General features: G+C 39.2%; 1 protein-coding gene across 4 annotated transcripts in view; it reads right to left on the bottom strand.

Moving 5' to 3' along the window:
• HYOU1 (hypoxia up-regulated 1) overlaps window positions 1-20,529 on the bottom strand; it is a 53,602-nt gene that overhangs the window by 20,845 nt on the left and 12,228 nt on the right. For all 4 annotated transcript variants that reach the window (XM_053691299.1, XM_053691300.1, XM_053691301.1 and 1 more), the window contains exons 8-20: window positions 18,854-18,969; window positions 17,718-17,904; window positions 16,815-16,949; window positions 16,471-16,553; window positions 16,183-16,315; window positions 15,907-16,094; window positions 14,467-14,605; window positions 13,420-13,480; window positions 12,667-12,743; window positions 12,393-12,536; window positions 4,207-4,382; window positions 2,525-2,612; window positions 2,263-2,385 (exon numbers count right to left, since the gene is read on the bottom strand). In XM_053691299.1, the coding sequence (XP_053547274.1) occupies window positions 2,263-2,385; window positions 2,525-2,612; window positions 4,207-4,382; window positions 12,393-12,536; window positions 12,667-12,743; window positions 13,420-13,480; window positions 14,467-14,605; window positions 15,907-16,094; window positions 16,183-16,315; window positions 16,471-16,553; window positions 16,815-16,949; window positions 17,718-17,904; window positions 18,854-18,969 (1,650 nt within the window). The remainder of the gene's footprint in view (window positions 1-2,262; window positions 2,386-2,524; window positions 2,613-4,206; window positions 4,383-12,392; window positions 12,537-12,666; window positions 12,744-13,419; window positions 13,481-14,466; window positions 14,606-15,906; window positions 16,095-16,182; window positions 16,316-16,470; window positions 16,554-16,814; window positions 16,950-17,717; window positions 17,905-18,853; window positions 18,970-20,529) is intronic.

The following is a 20,529-nucleotide window of genomic DNA, read 5'->3' as shown; positions in this document are numbered from 1 at the left end:
TAGAGGGATCAGAAACATGTCTAGATTTCCCCTTACGCTTACCCGAAGAAGGGAAAGCAGAAGACACCACAGAGGTTATCTGAGCAGCAAAATCTCCTGCCAAATATACAACCCAAGGAGGTTGAGAGGAACCGCAGGGCACTGTATGTGAAACCACTAAGGCTTGGGACGTTTGAGGAGAAAGATGTGGCATATCCTGAACAGCATTATCCTGAGAGACAACTGGCTCAGAAGGGAGTAATTTATCTTTGAATTTTAGAGTCTTAGCTAAACATGAGGGACAAAATTGCATAGGTAAAACACTTTGGGCCTCTAAACATAATAAACACTTATCTGTAGAAACAGAATCTTGGTCTGTGTCCATATCTGAGAAAGGTCCTCAAACAATGAAAAATAAAAGAACCGTTATGTCACTTTAAGAAAAAAACCTTAACTGTGCAGAAAAAAAGTATATTATGCTAAAATTTATTGAGTCCCTCACACCTCTATACCACAGACTAGCTGAGGAGATCTTACTGCACCGGGTGGAGTTGACAGTAGTAAAGGGAAGAACTCTCACATGCAGATCCGCTCAGTCGTCGGTTATGCTGTTAGCTCTGAAAACTGATCTGGATCAGTAAAACACAGTCAATATAGCCAGAACATGTGATCATCTTAATCACAGAGGAAAACACCCGCACTGGATATTCACTCCGCCCTGAGGAAAACATCTGCACTGGATATTCACTCCGCTCTCACTGAATACAAGTGGAGGACACGTGATCGGACTGAGAAAAGAAACTGCGCCACTGAAAAAGCACGCATTTCTGTCCGACAAAATAAAACCAACGTTGCACACTGTAACACACTTCATGCATTATTATCCTCAAATAAATAAAAAAAAAACTCACACTTTGAGCAATAGACTCTAAATAACCCTTCAGCCAGTCTCCTTAATAAAAAAGGTGGAAAATTAACCCTTCAAAGTCTCATTAAATCAGTGCCTGCCAGACTGCACAAGTATTAACCCCTAAGGGTTATAACATATCCCATATGTAGATCCATAAGAGGGATTAACCTCCCAAGTGCTGTCCTTCAGTACCTAGAAGGCAAATGCACTTACATGTGGACCCACCTGCAGGGCAGGAACAGCTTCTTAGGTGTGATAGACACTCCACTCTCTATCAAGGACCTGAAGACAAATAAAGAGCAGAGTAACCAACCCTGGCTTTCTATGAAGGGATAGCAATAATGTTAGAAATAAAGTAAAGACAACCTCGCCGCTTTCTAACTGCTAATAGCCACCATTACTCTTACTAAAGAGATTGACATGGACATATCCCCTAATCCTTGCTTGCAGGAAAAAGTACCCATAAAAGGATGAAATATCTTTCACCATCTTCGCACATCCTCCATTGACAAAGGCAAAGAGAATGGCAGGGGATTATGGGTAAGGGAAGTTACACTTAACAGCTCTGCTGGGGTGCTCTTTGCCTCCTCCAGATGGCCAGGAGTTGAATATCCCACTAGTAATTGGAATGAGGTTGTGGACTCTCCATGCCATAGGAAAGAAATCACTGTAATATTTCTTAGCAAATCCATTTCAGAGCATAGGATACATGTTAATGGACTACTTGTAAGAATAAAAATTTCTCCGCTTCAGACATTCCATTGTTTTTTTTAATCCTTTTTAATATAGCTGTTATTTGTAGACTCCATAAACCATGTTTACTTTCTAAATACCTAATGTAATTAACATTTCCTTTTGCTCTGCCATGAAAATTAAAAGGTTCAGTAGCTACTCTTATGTTCTAAAACTTAAAAATCCTCACATCTGCTTTTATGATCTTCAGAAGACAACTGTTTGCAAAGTCCTTTTCAGAAGTCAGCAAAATCTACTCCAGAGCTCTCTGAGAGGTCAGAATGTTCAGAAGAGGTTGAGGATCGATCAGGGAGCCCCAATACAATTATTGTGAGATTTAACAAAGCCAACCCCGGTGTGGAAAAATACACATAAGCATATACCCCTTGCTATCTTGGTGATGAGAATTTCCAGATATCAATAGCAAATTGAGACCTCTGGCTAACACTGGCATGCTGCCAAAACATCTATAAGATTGACAGTTTATAGCACCATGTCAGCATTTTCTTAACCTCCATTCTCAAGGGAGATACCAATGAAAAACTCTCTATACTCCCTGTCCAAGGTTATGGAAAACATAACGCTGATGTCTTACAGAGGATTTATAAAGTTGCAGGATATTCTTTAAACAGCATAAATACCTTGGTAGTGGCTGCGTATCCATTATCTTCTAGCCAGTTAGAGACCTGGCTCAACTTACTAGAGACTTCTTCCCTTTCAGCCTTTGTAGAGACTTTAACATATTCCCGTTGCTCAAGTTTATCCTGTGAAGAAGACATGACAACTTATTTACAAACCCCAGTATAGTGTTTCCCACAATGCAAATCCATAAGTCTGCAGCATTCTGTTAAATACTAGTGTTATCTAGTAATTATTTGCTGTTTTGTTAAACATTAATGGTACCTGTGTCTCAAAAATAAAGGCTTCTAAACTGTTTGCGGCTTTCTCTAGCTCATGCTTCGCAATGTCTCGGTCAGTCAAGTCCTGGAGCCTGTGGCAAGAAAGGCAAACAATCTACTTTAATTTCCTTGAGAAATAATTATAGGGACAGTAAACATACAAAATAATGTTATATAATTCTGCACATAGTGCATAATTATGTAACATTATCTTAGTGGCACCTTTATAAATCTAAAGCATTTCCTGTTCTTTTTATCTCAAAGTTGGACTCCACTCAAGGTTCCACTGAGCGGGTCTTGTTCAAAAGCGCTTCAAGAAAATTGAAGTGAATGTAGCTCGCTCCCGCTACCAATGGCGAGATCGGGCGCTCTGTAACTAGACAGCGAACCCGTGAAGCGTTTTTGAACAACAAGACCCGCTCAGTAGAACCTTGAGCAGAGTCCAACTTTTGGATGAAAAAAAATAATCAGGAAATGCATTAGATTTATTAAGGTGCCCCACAAATATCTGGGTATTCTTCTCACTAAAAACCCACATGAATGGTAACAAAGTAAATTTTCCTCCTATATGGCAAAAATGCAATACGACTCAAACTTCCTCTTACACTCTCTGCTAAGATTACCCTGATAAATATGGTATTATTCCCTAAGATGTTATTCTTGTTGCAAAACATAACAGTTTTTGTATACAATAAAGATATCCAAGTCTTTAATTTGCAATGCTCTAAGTTTCTTTGGGGAAAACGTAAAGCTCGTATTTTAATAGCCAATCTCCCTCATCCTAAAAATAATGGAGGGCTTGCATTTCCTAATCTCAGATTTTATAATCTGGCCCGTTTAGCAAAAATGGCTCTGGATTGGCTCGCGGAGGACGACTATCACACATAGTGTTGAGGAAGAGACTTTGGTTTTCCCCTTGTCTTCTTTAAAGGTCCTGTTATATAAAAATAATGCACACTCCTCCTATAAAAGAAAAATTCCCAAGCATACGATATACAATATAATCCTGTCATGGAATAAAATATGCAGAATATTGCAAAAAAATAATCTAGTATCTAAACACCTCCCAATAAGAGTTAATACAGATTTTGTATATGGATCTTATTATTACATTTTTAAATTATGGGCCCAAAACGGTTTAAAAAATATGACTCAGCTATTTGACCTACAGACAAAAATTATTAAAACCTATGCAAGTCTTACTTCAGAATTTGGTCTAAATTTTTTTTTGCATATCTCCAAATTCAACATTTTATTACATCATAAAACTATACACAACCTAATACTTGGGACTTCGGGGAATTAGAATCCACAATCAGATGCTATCTAAAATAAAAAAAAATTAAAAGATTTTTAAAGGTGCTGCTAAGATAATGTTATATAATTTTGCACTATGTGCAGAATTATATAACATTATTTTGCAGGTTTACTGTCCCATTAACGGTTAAATATGGGGAAAGTTTTTACAATTGGTAGTAATAAAAAGATTTGGGTTGGATTTCACAGTAACCTGCTTCAAAGAGTCAATGTAAATGTATTTAAAACACACACACACTTTCCCAATGCTACTGTCATTATTACTATTATTAATTGCATTTGCCACAACTTTTCTTTAAATCCAGACATGCTCTTTCTGCCCACTCCTGCCTATCCTTCCTGTTTGGCACCACCCTCCCCATCCCTCACTTCTTTGTAGATGTCTTCATCTCATCTTCCAGAAGATCTTGGACATCATTCACAGTCTGAAGTGCTTCAATGTCATCAACAATCTTCTGCTTTTTGGGGGTTAATGGCTTTTTGGGCTCTTCTTCTGGTGTCTTTGCAGAGTCTCCTTTTCCAGACTCCTCCTTCTGTTTGGCATCCTGTTAGAAGAGGTTGGAAATATGTCACAGGTCTTTGCTTAGAAAGAAATCGACCATTAAATAGGTTTACTGTAATGTTTTCATGAGTCATTTGGAACATAGGAATTGGTAAATACCACTGCTGTTTGGTATGACCCAAAAAAATAATAATACATCAGACAATCAGGACATGCACCATAGTATATTGGCATTTTCAAAGAATGGGGAAGCCAATTCTACAAAGTCAAACTGAAGAGGGGTTTTCTGGAACTTTCATTTTGAAGACTTATGAGGGTAGGCAGAGGAAAAAACACCAACAGATTTAAAGGGACAGTCTACGTAAACATTGTTATTGTTTAAAAAGATAAATACCTTTACTACCCATTCCCCAGTTTTGCACAACCAACATTGTTAGATTAATATACTTTATGACCTCTTAATTTCTGCCCGTTTCAAAGGCTCTATTGATAGCCTCTTAATCACATGCTTTTGTATTTGCTTTTCACAACAGGAGACTGATTGTTATCTATATGGCCCACATGAACTATGTGTTCACACCGGGAAGTTATTTAAGAGACTTAGCGCAACACAGTTCTAAATGCAACTCAAATAGTCACAGTCATGTGATCAGGGGGCTGTCAGAAGATGCTTAGATACAAGGTAATCACAGAGGTAAAATAGTATATTTATATAATAGTGTTGGTTATGCAAAACTGAGGAATGGGTAATAAAGTGATTATCTATCTTAAAACAATAAAAATTCTATTGTAGACTGTCCCTTTAAAGGAGCAGGAGAGCACTGGGCAACTGAAGGAAACCTGCAGAAATCATCACTTGGCTCTCCACAAACAGCCCATTAATATCCAGTGGTAGTTTTCTGAGATAAGAAAGTAAAGTCAATCATCTGCTACGTCACCTGCCCCATAGACTTTAGGTCACTCCCGCTCTTCGGCATTAGACTAAATGGATACCATATGCTCGACCTGTCTCTAAGATTAAAGGGACAGTCTAGTCCAAAATAAACTTCCATGATTCAGATAAAGAATGTAATTTTAAACAATTTTGCAATTTACTTTAATCACCAATTTTGCTTTGTTCTCTTGGTATTCTTAGTTGAAAGTTTAACCTAGGAGGTTCATATGCTAATTTTTAAGCCCTTGAAGGCCGCCTCTTTTCTCAGGGCATTTCGACAGTTTTTCACTACTTGAGGGTGTTAGTTCATGTGTGTCATATAGATAACACTGTGCTCACGCAAGGAGTTCCAGTGAGCCAGCTCTGATCGGCTAAAATGGACTGAAATAAGGGGGCCTAAATACAAGATAATAACAGAGATAAAACTAGGGAATGGGTAATAAAGGGATTATCTATCTTGTTAAACAATAATAATTCTGTTGTAGACTGTCCCTTTAAGCTAGAGGAGTGGAAGCTCGCACTTGTGCGAGTCTATGTTGCGAGTGGTATGACATATGATAAGCATTACCAACCACTTTAAAGGGACATAAAAAACAAAAATTTTTTATGAAGCATACAATTTTAAGAAAGTTTCCAATTTACTTATATTTTGAAAACTTCTTCTCTCTTGGTATTCTTTGTTAAAAAGCATGTCGATATGCTCTTGAGCTACACATCTAGAGCACTACATGGCAGTAGTTTTGCAAGAATGTTTTTTAGCAATGTTATACATTGTGCAAGCACAGCCCCCATCTAGTACTTAAAGGGACAGTCAAGTCCAAAAAACCCCTCTCATGATTCAAATAGGGCATGCAATTTTAAACATTCCAATTTACTTTTATCACCAAATTTGCTTTGTTCTCTTGGTATTGTTAGTTGAAAACTAAAGCTAGGAGGTTCATATGCCAATTTCTTAGACCTTGAAGGCCGCTGCATAAATAGCTCCTCCCTTTCCTCCCAACCCAGTCATTCGACCGAAGTTAGGAAGAGAAAGGAAAAGCCAAGGAGCAGAGGTGACTGAAGTTTAACAAAAATAAAGACCTGTCTCATAAAACAGGGAGGGCCGTGGACTCATTGTATCGTAAAAGAAACAAATTTATCAGGTAAGAATAAATTTCCCTTTTCTTTTACAAGATACGATGAGTCCACGGATTTCATCCTTACTTGTGGGATACAATACCAAAGCAATAGAACACGGATGAAACGGGAGGGACAAGACAGGGAACCTAAACGGAAGGCACCACTGCTTGAAAAACTTTCCTCCCAAAAACAGCCTCAGATGAGGCAAAAGTATCAAATTTGTAAAATTTCGAAAAAGTATGAAGAGAAGACCAAGTCGCAGCTTTGCAAATCTGTTCCACAGAAGCATCATATTTAAATGCCCATGAGGAAGCCACAGCCCTAGTGGAATGAGCCGTAATACGTTCAGGAGGCTGCTGTCCAGCAGTCTCATATGCAAAACAAATGATACTCTTTAGCCAAAGAGAGAGGTAACCGTAGCTTTCTGACCCCTATGCTTCCCAGAAAAACAAACAAACAGGGAAGAAGATTGACTAAACTCCTTCGTCGCCTGTAAGTAAAACTTCAAGGCACAGACCACGTCCAAATTATGTAACAGTCGCTCCTTCTTAGAAGAAGGGTTAGGACACAAGGAAGGAACAACAATTTCCCGATTAATATTTTTATTTGAAACAACCTTAGGAAGAAACCCAGGTTTGGTACGCAACACTACCTTATCTGCATGGAAAATAAGATAAGGAGAATCACATTGTAATGCCGAAAGCTCAGAAACTCTGCGAGCAGAAGAAATAGCAACCAAAAATAAAACTTTCCAAGATAACAACTTAATATCTATGGAATGCATAGGTTCAAACGGAAGCCCTTGAAGAACATTAAGAACTAAATTCAAACTCCACGGAGGAGCAATTGGTCTAAACACAGGTCTGATTCTAGTCAGAGCCTGACAAAAAGATTGAACATCTGCCAGACGCTTGTGAAACAAAATAGACAAAGCAGAAATCTGTCCCTTTAAGGAACTTGCTGACAACCCTTTCTCCAATCCTTCTTGGAGAAAAGACAAAATCCTGGGAATCCTAACCATACTCCATGAGTAGCCCTTGGATTCACACCAATAAAGATATTTACGCCATATCTTATGGTAAATCTTTCTAGTAACAGGCTTACGAGCCTGAATCAAGGTCTCAATGACCGAATCAGAGAACCCTCGCTTAGATAAAATCAAGTGTTCAATCTCCAAGCTCTCAGCTACAGAGAAATTAGATTCGGATGATGGAAGAGTCCCTGAATGAGAAGGTCCTGCCTCAATGGAAGCTTCCACGGTGGCAGAGATGACATGTCCACCAGATCTGCATACCAAGTCCTGCGAGGCCACGCAGGAGCAATGAGAATCACAGAGGCCCTCTCCTGTTTGACTCGAGCAATCACCCGGGGAAGGAGAGCAAATGGAGGGAACACATAAGCTAGGTTGAACGACCAAGGCATCTATCAGTTCAGCCTGAGGATCCCTGGACCTGGATCTGTATCTCGGAAGCTTGGCCGTATCTCCCAATTGTCCACTCCTGGGATGTGGATTGCTGACAGATAACAAGGGTGAGTCTCCACCCACTGAATTATCCTGGTTACTTCTGTCATCACTAAGGAACTCCTTGTTCCTCCCTGATGATTGATGTAAGCTACAGTGGTGATTTTGTCCGACTGGCCTGAAGCGCATTGAATATTGCTCTCAACTCCAGAATGTTGATGGGAAGTAGAGACTCTGATCGAGTCCATACACCTTGAGCTTTCAAGGAATTCCAGACTGCTCCTCATCCTATCAGACTGGCGTCCGTTGTCACTATCTCCCATGAGGGTCTGCGGAAGCATGTCCCCTGGGACAGATGATCCAGCGACAATTTGTCTCCTCAAATAGATTTAGATCAGGAGAGAGTCCCTTGTCTCCTGATCTAAATCTATTTGAGGAGACAAATTTGCATAATCTCCATTCCACTGTCTGAGCATGTTCAGTTGTAGAGGTCTGAGATGAAAACGTGCAAACGGAATGATGTCCATTGCTGCCACCATCAAGCCAATTACCTCCATGCACTGAGCCACTGAAGGCCAATGATTGGACTGAAGGGATCGGCATGTATTCAGAATCTTTAACTTTCTGACTTCCGTCAAAAAGATCTTCATGGATAGAGAGTCGATTAGAGTTCCCAGGAAGGGAACCCTTGTCTGTGGAATTAGTGAACTTTTCTCGAGATTCACCTTCCACCCGTGAGTCCTTAGAAAGGACAGAACAATGTTGGTACGGGACTTTGCTAGCTGATAAGACGCCTGGATCAGAATATCGTCCAAATAAGGCGCCACAGCAATGCCCCGCGGTCTTAGAACCGCCAGCAGAGACCCGAGAACCTTTGTGAAAATTCTGGGTGCCGTGGCCAGACCGAAAGGAAGGGCCACGAACTGAAATTGTTTGTCCAGAAATGCAAACCTCAGGAACTTTTGATGATCTCTGTGGATAGGGATATGAAGATATGCATCCTTTAGATCCATGGTAGTCATATATTGACTATCCTGGATCAATGGAAGAATGGTCCGAATAGTTTCCATCTTGAAGGATGGAACTCTGAGAAACTTATTTAGACTTTTGAGATCTAAAATGGGTCAAAACGTTCTCTCTTTTTTGGGAACTACAAAGAGATTTGAGTAAAACCCCTGCCCCTGAATTGGAAAGGGGCATATTACTCCCATGAAGGAGAGATCTCTTACACAGCGTAAGAACGCCTCTCTTTTTATCTGGTCGACAGATAATTGTGAAAGAAGAAACTTTCCTCTGGGGAAGGAATTTTTGAACTCCAAATGATACCCTTGAGACACGATTTCTAGTGTCCAGGGATCCTGAACGTCTCTTATCCAAGCCTGGACAAAGAGAGAAAGTCTGCCCCCTACTAGATCCGGTCCCGGATCGGGGGCCGCCCCTTCATGCTGTTTTGGTAGCAGCAACAGGCTTCTTGGGTTGTTTACCCTTGTTCCAAGCTTGGTTGGGTCTCCAGGTGGACTTGGCTTGTGAAAAATTCTCTTCCTGTTTAGCGGAAGAGGAAGAGGGGACTCCCTTGAAATTTCGAAAGGAACAAAAATTACTCTGTCATCCCCTTTGCTTAGATGTTTTATCTTGAGGGAGGAGGTGACCCTTACCACCCGTAATGTCAGAAATGATCTCCTTCAAGTAAGGCCCGAACAGGGTCTTTCTCTTGAAAGGAATAGCCAAGAGCTTGGATTTAGAGGACACATCCGCAGACCAAGATTTTAACCATAAGGCTCTTTGTGCTAAGATGGAGAATCCTGAACTCTTAGCCGCCAATTTGGTGATCTGAAAGGAGGCATCCGTAATAAAAGAATTAGCAAGCTTAAGGGCCTTAATTCTATCCTGTATTTCTTCTAAAGAAGTCTCAGTCCTAAGAGACTTTTCTAGAGCGTCAAACCAAAAAGCAGTCGCAGTTGTGACTGTTACAATGCAGGCCGTCGGTTGCAATAGAAACCCTTGATGAACATATAGTTTTTTGAGAAGACACTCCAACTTCTTATCCATGGGGTCTTTGAAAGCACAAGTGTCCTCGATAGGGATAGTCGTACGCTTAGCCAGGGTAGAGATAGCTCCCTCCACCTTAGGGATCGTCTGCCAAGAATCCCGAACGGTGTCAGCTATAGGGTACATTTTCTTAAAAATAGGGGAAGGGGAGAACGGGATACCCGGTCTTTCCCATTCCCTAGCAATAATTTCCGAAATTCTCTTAGGAACCGGAAAAACGTCAGAATAAGAAGGAACCTCCAAATATCTGTCCATCTTACTCAATTTCTCTGGAGGGACCACAATAGAGTCAGTCGTCCAGTCACCAAAACCTCCCGTAGTAACAGGCGGAGGTGTTCAAGCTTAAACCTGAAAGACATCACGTCCGAATCTGTCTGGGGCAATGCACTTCCTGAGTCAGACAGTTTCCCCTCAGAGCCTCCATACCCCCCAATTCAGAGCCCTGGGAGGGTACATCTGAGATCGCCATCAAAGCATCAGAAGTCGCAGGGACCACCTGGGCCTCTTTCCTACTGCGTTTGCCTTGCAACACTGGCAACCTAGATAAAACTTCTGAAAGAGTGGATGACATAACTGCAGCCATATCCTGCAGAGTGAATGAAGCAGACGCAGGTGAAGAAAACGGCGTCGCCTGAGCGGGCGTTAAAGGCTGTGACACTTGGGGAGAAAGTTGCGGCATACCCTGAATCTCATCAGTCTGAGAACATTCCTTAGATATATCTTTATCAAAGAAAATTTGCTCTTTACACTGTAAAGCCCTCTCAATACATGAGGGACAAAGCGTAACAGGGGGTTCCACAATGGCATCTAAACACATAGGACATGTACTTTGTTCAATGTCATCCATGATAACATAAGCACAGGTAAGCTTGGTCAAGTTACTGATAATATATTGATAAAAATCAGTCCAATGAACTTATAATAAAAAAAAATTGGTGTACTGTGTCTAAGAAAAAAGCAACCTTCTGAATTAAAAGCCCGATATATAAATAGGCAGAGAGTAAGCTGTTTAATTTATACCCCACACTTCCTGCACGTGACCCTTAGAAAAATAACACACTGGTATTCCAGAAAAATAAAGCAGTCACCTCGCCGCAGCTCCTACCTGCCTCCACGTGGCCAATCTTATCTCCTCTAGGACGGCGCACCTAAGATCGCTTGTAAGATATTGCAACAAGCGGGCTTAGGAGCCGTGAGGAGACGCTGCCAACTGGCAAAAACAAGTAAAGTACCGCCATGTACCGGAGTACAGTAAAACACTTCCCCAACTCCGGCACTACCCCCAGCGTCATCAATCTCCATGAACAATAAACTTAAATAGAGCAATGCCCGTTACAGTTCAGGTGCATACCAACATAAATATCCCAGCGCTTCTAGGCTAAGTTCTAAAATGCCAGAATGTCTGGAGAAAAAAGCAGTATGTCGGTTCTCATTCTTCTCTAAATTAATGAGAACCTACATACTGTCAAAGGGAAGCCCTTAGGCCCATAGCCCCTAATATAAAAGGCAGAGTACAGTCGGTTCTGACATATGCTGCAGAGCCCCATAAATAAAAGACTGCACTTACCTCCATGCTGAGGAACAGCATGATAATCTCACAGTGTCAAGAGGTCTTCCTCCTGAGGTCCTGTGAAGGCAGAAGGGTCTTAGTTAACATTCTCTAAGACCATACACAGAAGAGCAGGACAATTATAAGAGGCGCAGTGAGGCATAAAACCCCACCAGTTCCCATAGCCTTAAAGGCTATAACTCCAGAGGCTGCCCTATAGTAAAATAGTACACTTTGGCACCATTTAAAAAAAAAAAAAAACTCTTGATTGAAGAATCTAAACTAACACCTCACTTTTCCTCTTCCTATCACTAACACAGGCAAAGAGAAGGACTAGGTTGAGAGGGAAGGGAGGAGCTATTTATGCAGCTCTGCTGTGGAGCTCTTTGCCTCCTCCTGCTGACCAGGAGGCGATATCCCACAAGTAAGGATGAAATCCGTGGACTCATCGTATCTTGTAAAAGAAAAATGTTATGTTCTATCTGAATCATGAAAGAATTTTTTTTTGAGTTTCATGTCCCTTTATCCGATCTGAGGGAAAACAAGCACTGCAGTGGGCTGGTTGCAGGACAATAAGTAAAGGAAAATGTCAGACCTTTTTTTTTTTTGTATGAACTGTGATTTTGTAAACTGAATACAAAGCACTTAGGTTATAATATAAATGCCCCTTTAATTAACAAGTAAGCCTTGGTGCTGAAATTTTAATTCTTGCTAGTGAAATCAAAATGATGAACATGCCCAAGGATAAATTGCTCATCAGAAAATAAAAATGCTTACAACATGCTATTTTAAATGTATAATAGAAATGCCTTCGCACCTTTAAAATATGTGCAAAAATCTAAATTATGAATAAGATTATACTTAACACATGAAGAGCTTGGTACTAAAATGAAGGGAAGATACCAGGAAGTAAAAAGAAGCGCATCCGATTGGCAGTTACCTGATCTTCAGATTTCTCTCCTTCCTTTTTCCCTTCCTGTTTCTCTTCCTCTGATTTGCTTCCAGTTCCCTGTTGCTCTCCGGCAGGCTCTGGCGATTCCTGCTCCTCATCCTTTGTGGCCTCATTTGGCCCCTCTTCATCTTCCTGCAATAATACAACAACATTATAAAAAAAACAAAAAAAACAACACCGACCAGTAACCATATTTAGCAGAGAGGAGAGGTACTGTATTCTTTCTGAAGGCAATGCAAGCCAATTTGTGACAGTATCTTACCTGCACAGTGTCAGTGGCATTGCTTTCTGGTGTGGAGCTTCCCCCTCCAAATAGGCTGGATATAGTGTTTCCAAGTTCTTGAAAAAGGAAGAAAAGAGATCAGAGTAAGATCACTTGACACCCTAAATACTCCAGTATGGCCTTATCAGATGCAGCTCATACACAGTGCTTACTCTATACCCTGCAATACACAGTTCACACTTACAGCGTGTTTATCTGCTCTCTGGCTGCTACAACTCATATTATGTGTTCATTTGCTTCTCTGACAACCACAGCTCACAGATTGTGTTTTTGGTCCTCACACAGTACATCTGCACACACTATGCTCATTTTGTTTAAGTTTTGTCCAGGTGACCCTGTTCCTTGCAAAACATAGTTCTTACATGCACTATACTTATTTGTTCTCAGTCTTCAGCATCTTCCACATTAGACTTCCAAATGCAGCTTACACAATCTTCATTCTCTGTTACATACACACATAGTATTCTCATTTGTTCTCTACCTGCTAGATGTAATCGCCTTCTTTACCGAACGTAGCGCTTACACACATTGTGCTCATTCATATTTTTCCTTCTACAGCTCACTAATCAGAACATATAAACTAACTATAATAGGTTAAAAAAAAAAAAAAAAAAAAACAGATTCTCCTGTTGAATCCCACCAACTTTCTAATTGCCCTAGCACCTGCGTATCACTCCCACAAATCTGCAAGTGGGCAGTCATGCATCCTCAGTCTAAATATCTTTCACTTACTGGTCAGTGTTGATTCCTGCTCAGGCTTTTCATCAACTGTGGTTTCAAACACAGCTTCCACCTGGAGGTAGATTTAAAAAAAGCACAGTATTATAACAGAGCATAAAGCTAGGTGCACACTGCACAGAAAATAAAGAAGAAAATAAATTGGCAGACAATTGGTTAGTAGAACAAAATATGACGATAGTGAAATAATACTAAGCAGCATCAAATCGACAAGGATCTGCCCGGATGTTACAGCCAATATGGCTGCATACAGCTAAAAAGAGTGCATTTGTTAAATGAAATATCACTGTCAGTAGTGCAAAACAAACCAGAACTAACTGGGTCACGCTCCTATGTTATATTTTTGGATTTAATAAAATAGCTTCAAGTATTTTAATGTTTTGCCTCTTGAACTGCTTCTTCAGTAGAATTTATTTTTGACAGAATAGTTCTCAGTTTCTGTTAACCACCTGTGGTATCATGGGGTTTGCAATTTGATAGCAGCGCATACATACTACAAGTGATATGGTGTTGGCATCAGTAAAGCCTTGAAATAGTGGATATTTGTAGAAAGTCTTGTATCATCCAAATTTCTATTATACATTACAAAATATAATTCATAAACATTTTTGTAACATCTCAGATCTCTTTTGAAAAATTTGTGATGGCAGCTTGTGAACGCACCCAATAAAGACTAAAATCAGTTGCCCTAGCTCATATACTTCAGGGGTGCTTAGTGTTTTCTGCATGTAACTTAATGTTTTAAAGCTACCCAAGACTGGGGTCAAATTGATATAACCAAATCTGATTTTTAAAAGTTGCCTTAGATGGTGTAAACTCTAAACAAGTATGAAGCACTTGTGGAAAAAAGTGAATGTTGCCGTCTTATTTTCCAACATGCAAAGTAAATCAAACCTCTGTTTTTTGCTTAGGTGAGGTGCACGCCAATCCTAGGACCCTGCACACAGTCCTACAATATTCCATGCAAAAAATACAGAATGCAGCGCTCTCTTCAGTGCTGTATCCTGTACTTTTTGCTGTCCAATTTTCTACCCTACATACCCGATCCAGACTTAGTAGTCCACTTTCATCCATGTTAAAATGAGCCTTAATGCCTTTGGACTCATAATCTGATCGCTTCTGGAAACTTTGCCCAACTCCATTAAGGTTCACGGTAGTGAGATTTAGAGATCCAAAAACCCTGCACAAAAGAAAGCGATTCACAGAGAATAAAACGAGTACTCCAACAATGAAATACACCAACAACATTAATATTCTATAAGTACTTGCTGCAAAATCTTGTTTTTACATTCATTATATCAGCAAGTAAAGCAAGATTCATATAACAATGGGCATTATGTTCCCTACACAAAAAAACGGAGTACAGGTGGCCCTCGATTTACGCCGATTCAATTTTTGCGCAGTTTCAGAATAACAACCTTTTTTTTCCAGTCATTTGACTGCTATTGAGAAGCATTGCATTGATTAAAATAGCCAGTAGGTGGAGCTGTCCGCTTGTGTTGCAACAAATATATGCAAAGCCAAGCAAAGAAACAGGCTGGGATTAGTCTAGCTAGACATTAGCTATCGAGCAGCTTTCATAGGAACAAGATCTTCCTGTCTATAAAACAGTCCAGATTGTAATGCATAGAAAGAACTGTTTGCAGAAAAATGCAAGGGAAGTCTGTGTTGTGTGATTAATTCATAAGGTTTATAATGCAGTTAAGCAAATGTTTTTGCTCATTTAACTTGGTTTAATTATATATTCTGTGTTGTGTGATTATTTGATACTATTTATAATTCTGTTTAGCACTTAAATTCTTCATTTCAAAGCTTTAAAAAATAATGTATTAGGTGTTACTTATGTCAATTTTGTCAGGGGCCTGGAACCTAACTCCCTCACTTCCATTATAAACTGGGTTTCAATTTACAACGGTTTTAATTTACAACCATTCCTTCTGGAATCTAACCCCAGCGTAAACTGAGGGCTGCCTGTACAACATTTTGAAAATCACATGCCCTTAAAGCATCTAAGTTCTATAACATTTAGCATTTTAAAGAAGATGGATCTCATTTACAGTAATTCAACTCTTTTTTCCTAGCAGACTGTTAAACTGAGATCAAAACGAGAACAAAGACAAATTGATAATAGGAGTAAATTAGAAAGTTGTTTAAAAAAATGAATGCTCTATCTGAATCATTAAAGAAATGTTTTTGGTTTAGTGTCCCTTTAAGCCATTTTCTTTCAAAGGTGGTGAAAGCACAGGACACAAAAGCAGACATTTGTGGATTCAAACATAATAAACTATTGATAAATGTAGTTGATGTAAGTGAAAGCTAAAACGCTATAGGCTGAAATGTAGTAAGCCTTACATTGATTTTATTATTTCACTAAAAAGAAAAGCCAGAAAAAGTGTAATTAACTTAATAAACTGTGTATATTTATTTAATTACAAGCAGTGATACCCTAAATGTTTTTGACTACTTGCTAAGGATACTCACTGCAGATCCTCAGGTCCCAGAAAGCTGAGATCACCATAATTGATGTTGAATTCAAAGTCATCTGTGTATCTGTTGAAAGTAATAACCTTACGCTGTGGGTATGGAGCCATCCTCTGGAAGAGTATGCGCTTATTGTGCTTCAGGCTTTTGATCTGATTCTCCTCATCAACCTCTCGGGTGAACTCTACCTGTGAAATTTATAAATCTATTAGTCATCACCATTATGTATCATGTGACTCTTCTACAAAGCAAATACTTCTCTATGGGATGTCTCACCTGTATGGGGTAAAGCGCCGCATCTCGTACTATGAATGGCTTGACCTTGAAGGCCTTGCTGAGAGCAGCTGCCTGGTACACTGCACCCATTGCTGCTGCCTCATCTGCATTAATGTTCTTCCCCAGCTCCTCCCTGGTTAACAGATAGAGGACATATGAAATATGGTATTGGAACTAGACAGAGTATCAGACATAGAATACAGAAACAAGTGGAAAGTAGCCTAGGGCAAACACATACATGGTAGGGTAGAAAGAAACTATAGGGCCAACACTCATACGGATACTCACTTCTTAACAGCTTTAAGGAGCAGCTCTTGTACTTTGGGAACACGGGTTGCTCCACCCACAAGGATCACTTGATCTATTTCATCCTATAGGAAGAGATGCAAGGTTTATTAAAAAATACAGTAGCATGCATGTTAACAATTGCAGGAGTGTGAGGAGGTAAGGATTATTAAAAATAAGAACATACAAGCAAACAAGATGCAGAAAATAAATAGAACATGATACTAAATATAAAATCAATAATAAAAAATAAGATTTTACAATAGTTATGAAATGTACAGAATACAAAATAAGAGTTATTTAAAAGATCTCTTCACAAGAACAGATCTATTGCATGCAAGGCTCACCATGTTCATCTCTGCAATGCTCAGGGCTTGCTGCACAGGAGCTGCTACTCTCAGGAAAAGATCAGGGCATAGGTCCTCTAAATCCTGGCGGGTCACCTTGGATTTGAAGTCTATATCATCCATGAGACCCTCAATCTGTACACAAAGAAGAAATACACATTTAATGCCACTTTTGTCTGTTATTCCTATGCATTGGGAGTAGGGCCTGTATATCAAACATACCAAGTGCAGGACATATGCACAGAGCTATGAAAATAGAGACACATGCACGACAATGCTTAGAATATAAAGTCATTATAGAATTTTAGTATTAATTCATTTTTCTTTTAATATAGCGTATATATATATATATATATATATATATATATATATATATATATATATATATATGTGTGTATGTTTTTCTGATAAACATATTGCACATTTATTAAGGTGAGCAATTTTACAGATATTACCAGGGGCTATGGCTGCATGGGGCCGCACATTATCTATCACACACATATATACATATACATACATACACACACACACACACACGTATATGTATATATAAAAAGGCAAACAAAATAACAGGTATCAATTTTTGTCCTTTGGCTTCTAGTTATGCCGGTTAAAATTTAGGAGGGGGAACTGTGAAACTACAGCTCAAAAAATGTCACTGAATTCTTTCCCTAGTTACATGATCAGTTCTTTTCGGTCTTTGGAAAATCATATTACTACATATGCAAGCATAAATTAAAAACTTATGTTTCATATTCACATTTCATTGCTATATATCAGCAGCATGAGTTCATCCAACCATTATGTCATGCAGACAGTAATGAGTGGCTGCACTAATGCATGTGGTCACTTTACCCACCACGCTGTAAAAAACACAATAAGGTCAGTTCACATATGCTATACCTGAGCCATATGGTCATTATTGGCACTCAGAATTGTCTTTACACGGTTGGCCTCCTTGAGCAGCTTTGCCATGGCTCGTGGATTTTCACGAACATCTTTTTTTGATTTATTTTGACCATTAAAGAGTTTAGCCAGATGATCCCGAAGCCGCATGTCTATTTCCAGTCCTCCGAGTGTACGATCAAACCTGAGGCAACACAACAACTTAAATTTTCTTGAAAGGGAGAAGAAAAAAAAAAAAAAAAAAAAAGGGAGAAAAAACAACAACAACAACAACAACAACAACCATGGTCCTTCTAATAGGCAGAACTTTGTCAAATGTTCTATAGATCTGGTTTAAGGTGACCCTCTGAGTCACTGCAGTGCACCAATAAGTCCGTGAACAAGAAGAGACAACGTATGTCTTATTGTTCGGACTTTGTCACTTTGAGGAGACTTCATACCCTACAACCTCTTACTGACATGCTGGATCATGTTGTCCACTGAAAGGCTGTATTACAAATACTAACTATATAATGCTGCCTTAAGTAATAAGGCAATTTAGTAAAGACATTATCAAAGCCTGATTTTACTGTACATGAGGAAAACAGCTGTGACACCCTAGCAGTTCTGTCCCCGCCCTATTCCCCATGCCATCTTAACACCTGCTTGTCCCCAAATACCAAACCTCTGTATAATGAGTGGACATTATTGTATTACACAATTATTTGTAACGCCTAGTTTAAGTGGATACAATTCTGATAAAATATATTGTGTATAAGTGTGGAATGGTCATTCTAGTCTCTTCAATTTTATTTTATTTTAGCAGCTTAATCACTAAAATTTCCATATCTGTCCATTATTTGCCACATAATAAAATTAAAATTGCTAGAATGTATGGGAAGACCAGGTTTATTGAATCTATGGACTTTCCTGCTCTGGGGTGAAGGGACAGATGTTATGTCACTATTTGTTACATCCCTCATCTGTCATTGTGTCACCATGTGGGAGATGAACAAACTATAGACCAAAGCAAGCTTAGAGTGTGTCAGTGTGCTCTGGTAACCATTTTTTTTTTTTTATAGCCTTCGGGGGAAGGGAATTACATATATACAGTAGGCAAAATCCTTGTTCTCCGGCTAAAGCAACCAGCTTACCCCACTCCTCGGATCTGGAGCTGTGGTTGAGTGCCAGAGTCTTTGGTCTTCACAGTTTGATACGTTACAATGGTGCAGACTGTACTTCTGGCTCCCATGTCATAAAACATAATATTCTGGGGGTGGGGGAGATTAAAATGAAAAACCTTGGTCAGAAGGGACGTTAAACATGCATATTAAAAAGTGTAGCATTTACATATGTTTTGTATGAAGAAACTGATGCTATTTAACTAGTCTGTAGAACTGGAAGTCAATGGCTAATAAGAAAAGCTCCCACAGCTCTATTACTGTGTCTTTATTAAAAGGGACAGTCAAGTCCAAAAAAACTTTCAGGTTTCAAATAGGGCAACTTTCCAATTTACTTTTATCACCAATTTTGCTTTGTTCTCTTGGTATTCTTAGTTGAAAGCTAAACCTAGGAAGGCTCATATGATAATGTCTAAGCCCTTGAAGGCCGCCTCTTATCACATGCTTTTTATTTTGCTTTTCACAACAGGGGAGAGCTAGTTCATATAAACCATATAGATAACATTGTGATCACACCAGTGGAGACACTGCACTAATTGGCTAAAATGAAAGTCAATAGATAATAAATAAAATGTCATGTGATCAGGGGGCTGTCAGAAGATGCTTAGATACAAGTTAATCACACAGGTAAAAAGTATATTAATATAACTGTTGGTTAGGCAAAACTGGGGAATGGGTAATAAAGGGATTATCTATTTTCTAAAACAACAAAAATGATTGTGCCGACTGTCCCTTTAAGAGTAAATGATATATTAAGTTCAGATATAGGCTACAAATGGCTTGGGACTCTGATATGCTATGGAATCAAAAACACAGCAACATAAGGGCATTGGTTAAGCCCAAAACATTGCTGTGTTTTGGACCCAATGTTTTGAAAAATAAGTTTTTTTTTTGTTTTTTAACTGAACAGCTGGAGGCTTTGTATTTTTGTCTCTTGGATATAGGCTTGGTCAGCCGCCTCCATTTGCTGTTACAACACAAGTGTTTCCATACTTTTAAATAATATGAAATCAACATTACTTTGGTGTGATAATACGGTGTACAGCGCTGTAGCTCTGAACAAAGAAGAGAACAGATGTTTGCAATCCAGTACTAGTAAGTGTACATGCTGTGTTATATCTAGACAATGGGAACTGCTGTCCCACAGGCATAAAAAAAAAAAAAAAATCTAAGTGCAAACTGGACATTTAAACACATTTCATTACATCAGTCCTCATAAGTTATTTTATTAAAGGACCAGTCAACAGGTAAACTGAAATATCAGTAAAGGTGCGCAGTAAATGTGAAATGTAAAGCATCGGCAGAATAAAATTTGGACAAGTCAATGTAAATATTTATAAAATCTTACTTTAATTCTCTGCATGTTCAATTATAGCGCCATATTCCGACCGACCCTGTCCCGAGTAGGCTGTACTTATATGTGTAAATTAGAATAAATTATTTTCTTTTTGCGCATGCATGCATGTCACTGCTCCATGCGTGTAAACAATGCATGTGACCTCGGCCGTGTAACCTCCGCGTAAAGCTTTCATTGCTGAAATTTGCCACCGTTATGAATCCCACGGTTCCAAAACCCCACCCACTAATGGTCTGACCCTAGAGTGAGAGACCCCCGAGACTATCTATAAGGCCGCTCTTGATGGTGACCA

Source organism: Bombina bombina, chromosome 8 (genome assembly GCF_027579735.1).
Source record: "Bombina bombina isolate aBomBom1 chromosome 8, aBomBom1.pri, whole genome shotgun sequence".
NCBI lineage: Eukaryota > Metazoa > Chordata > Amphibia > Anura > Bombinatoridae > Bombina > Bombina bombina.
The sequence above is the reverse complement of the archived record's forward strand: the minus strand, read 5'-3'. Positions and strand labels throughout refer to the sequence as shown.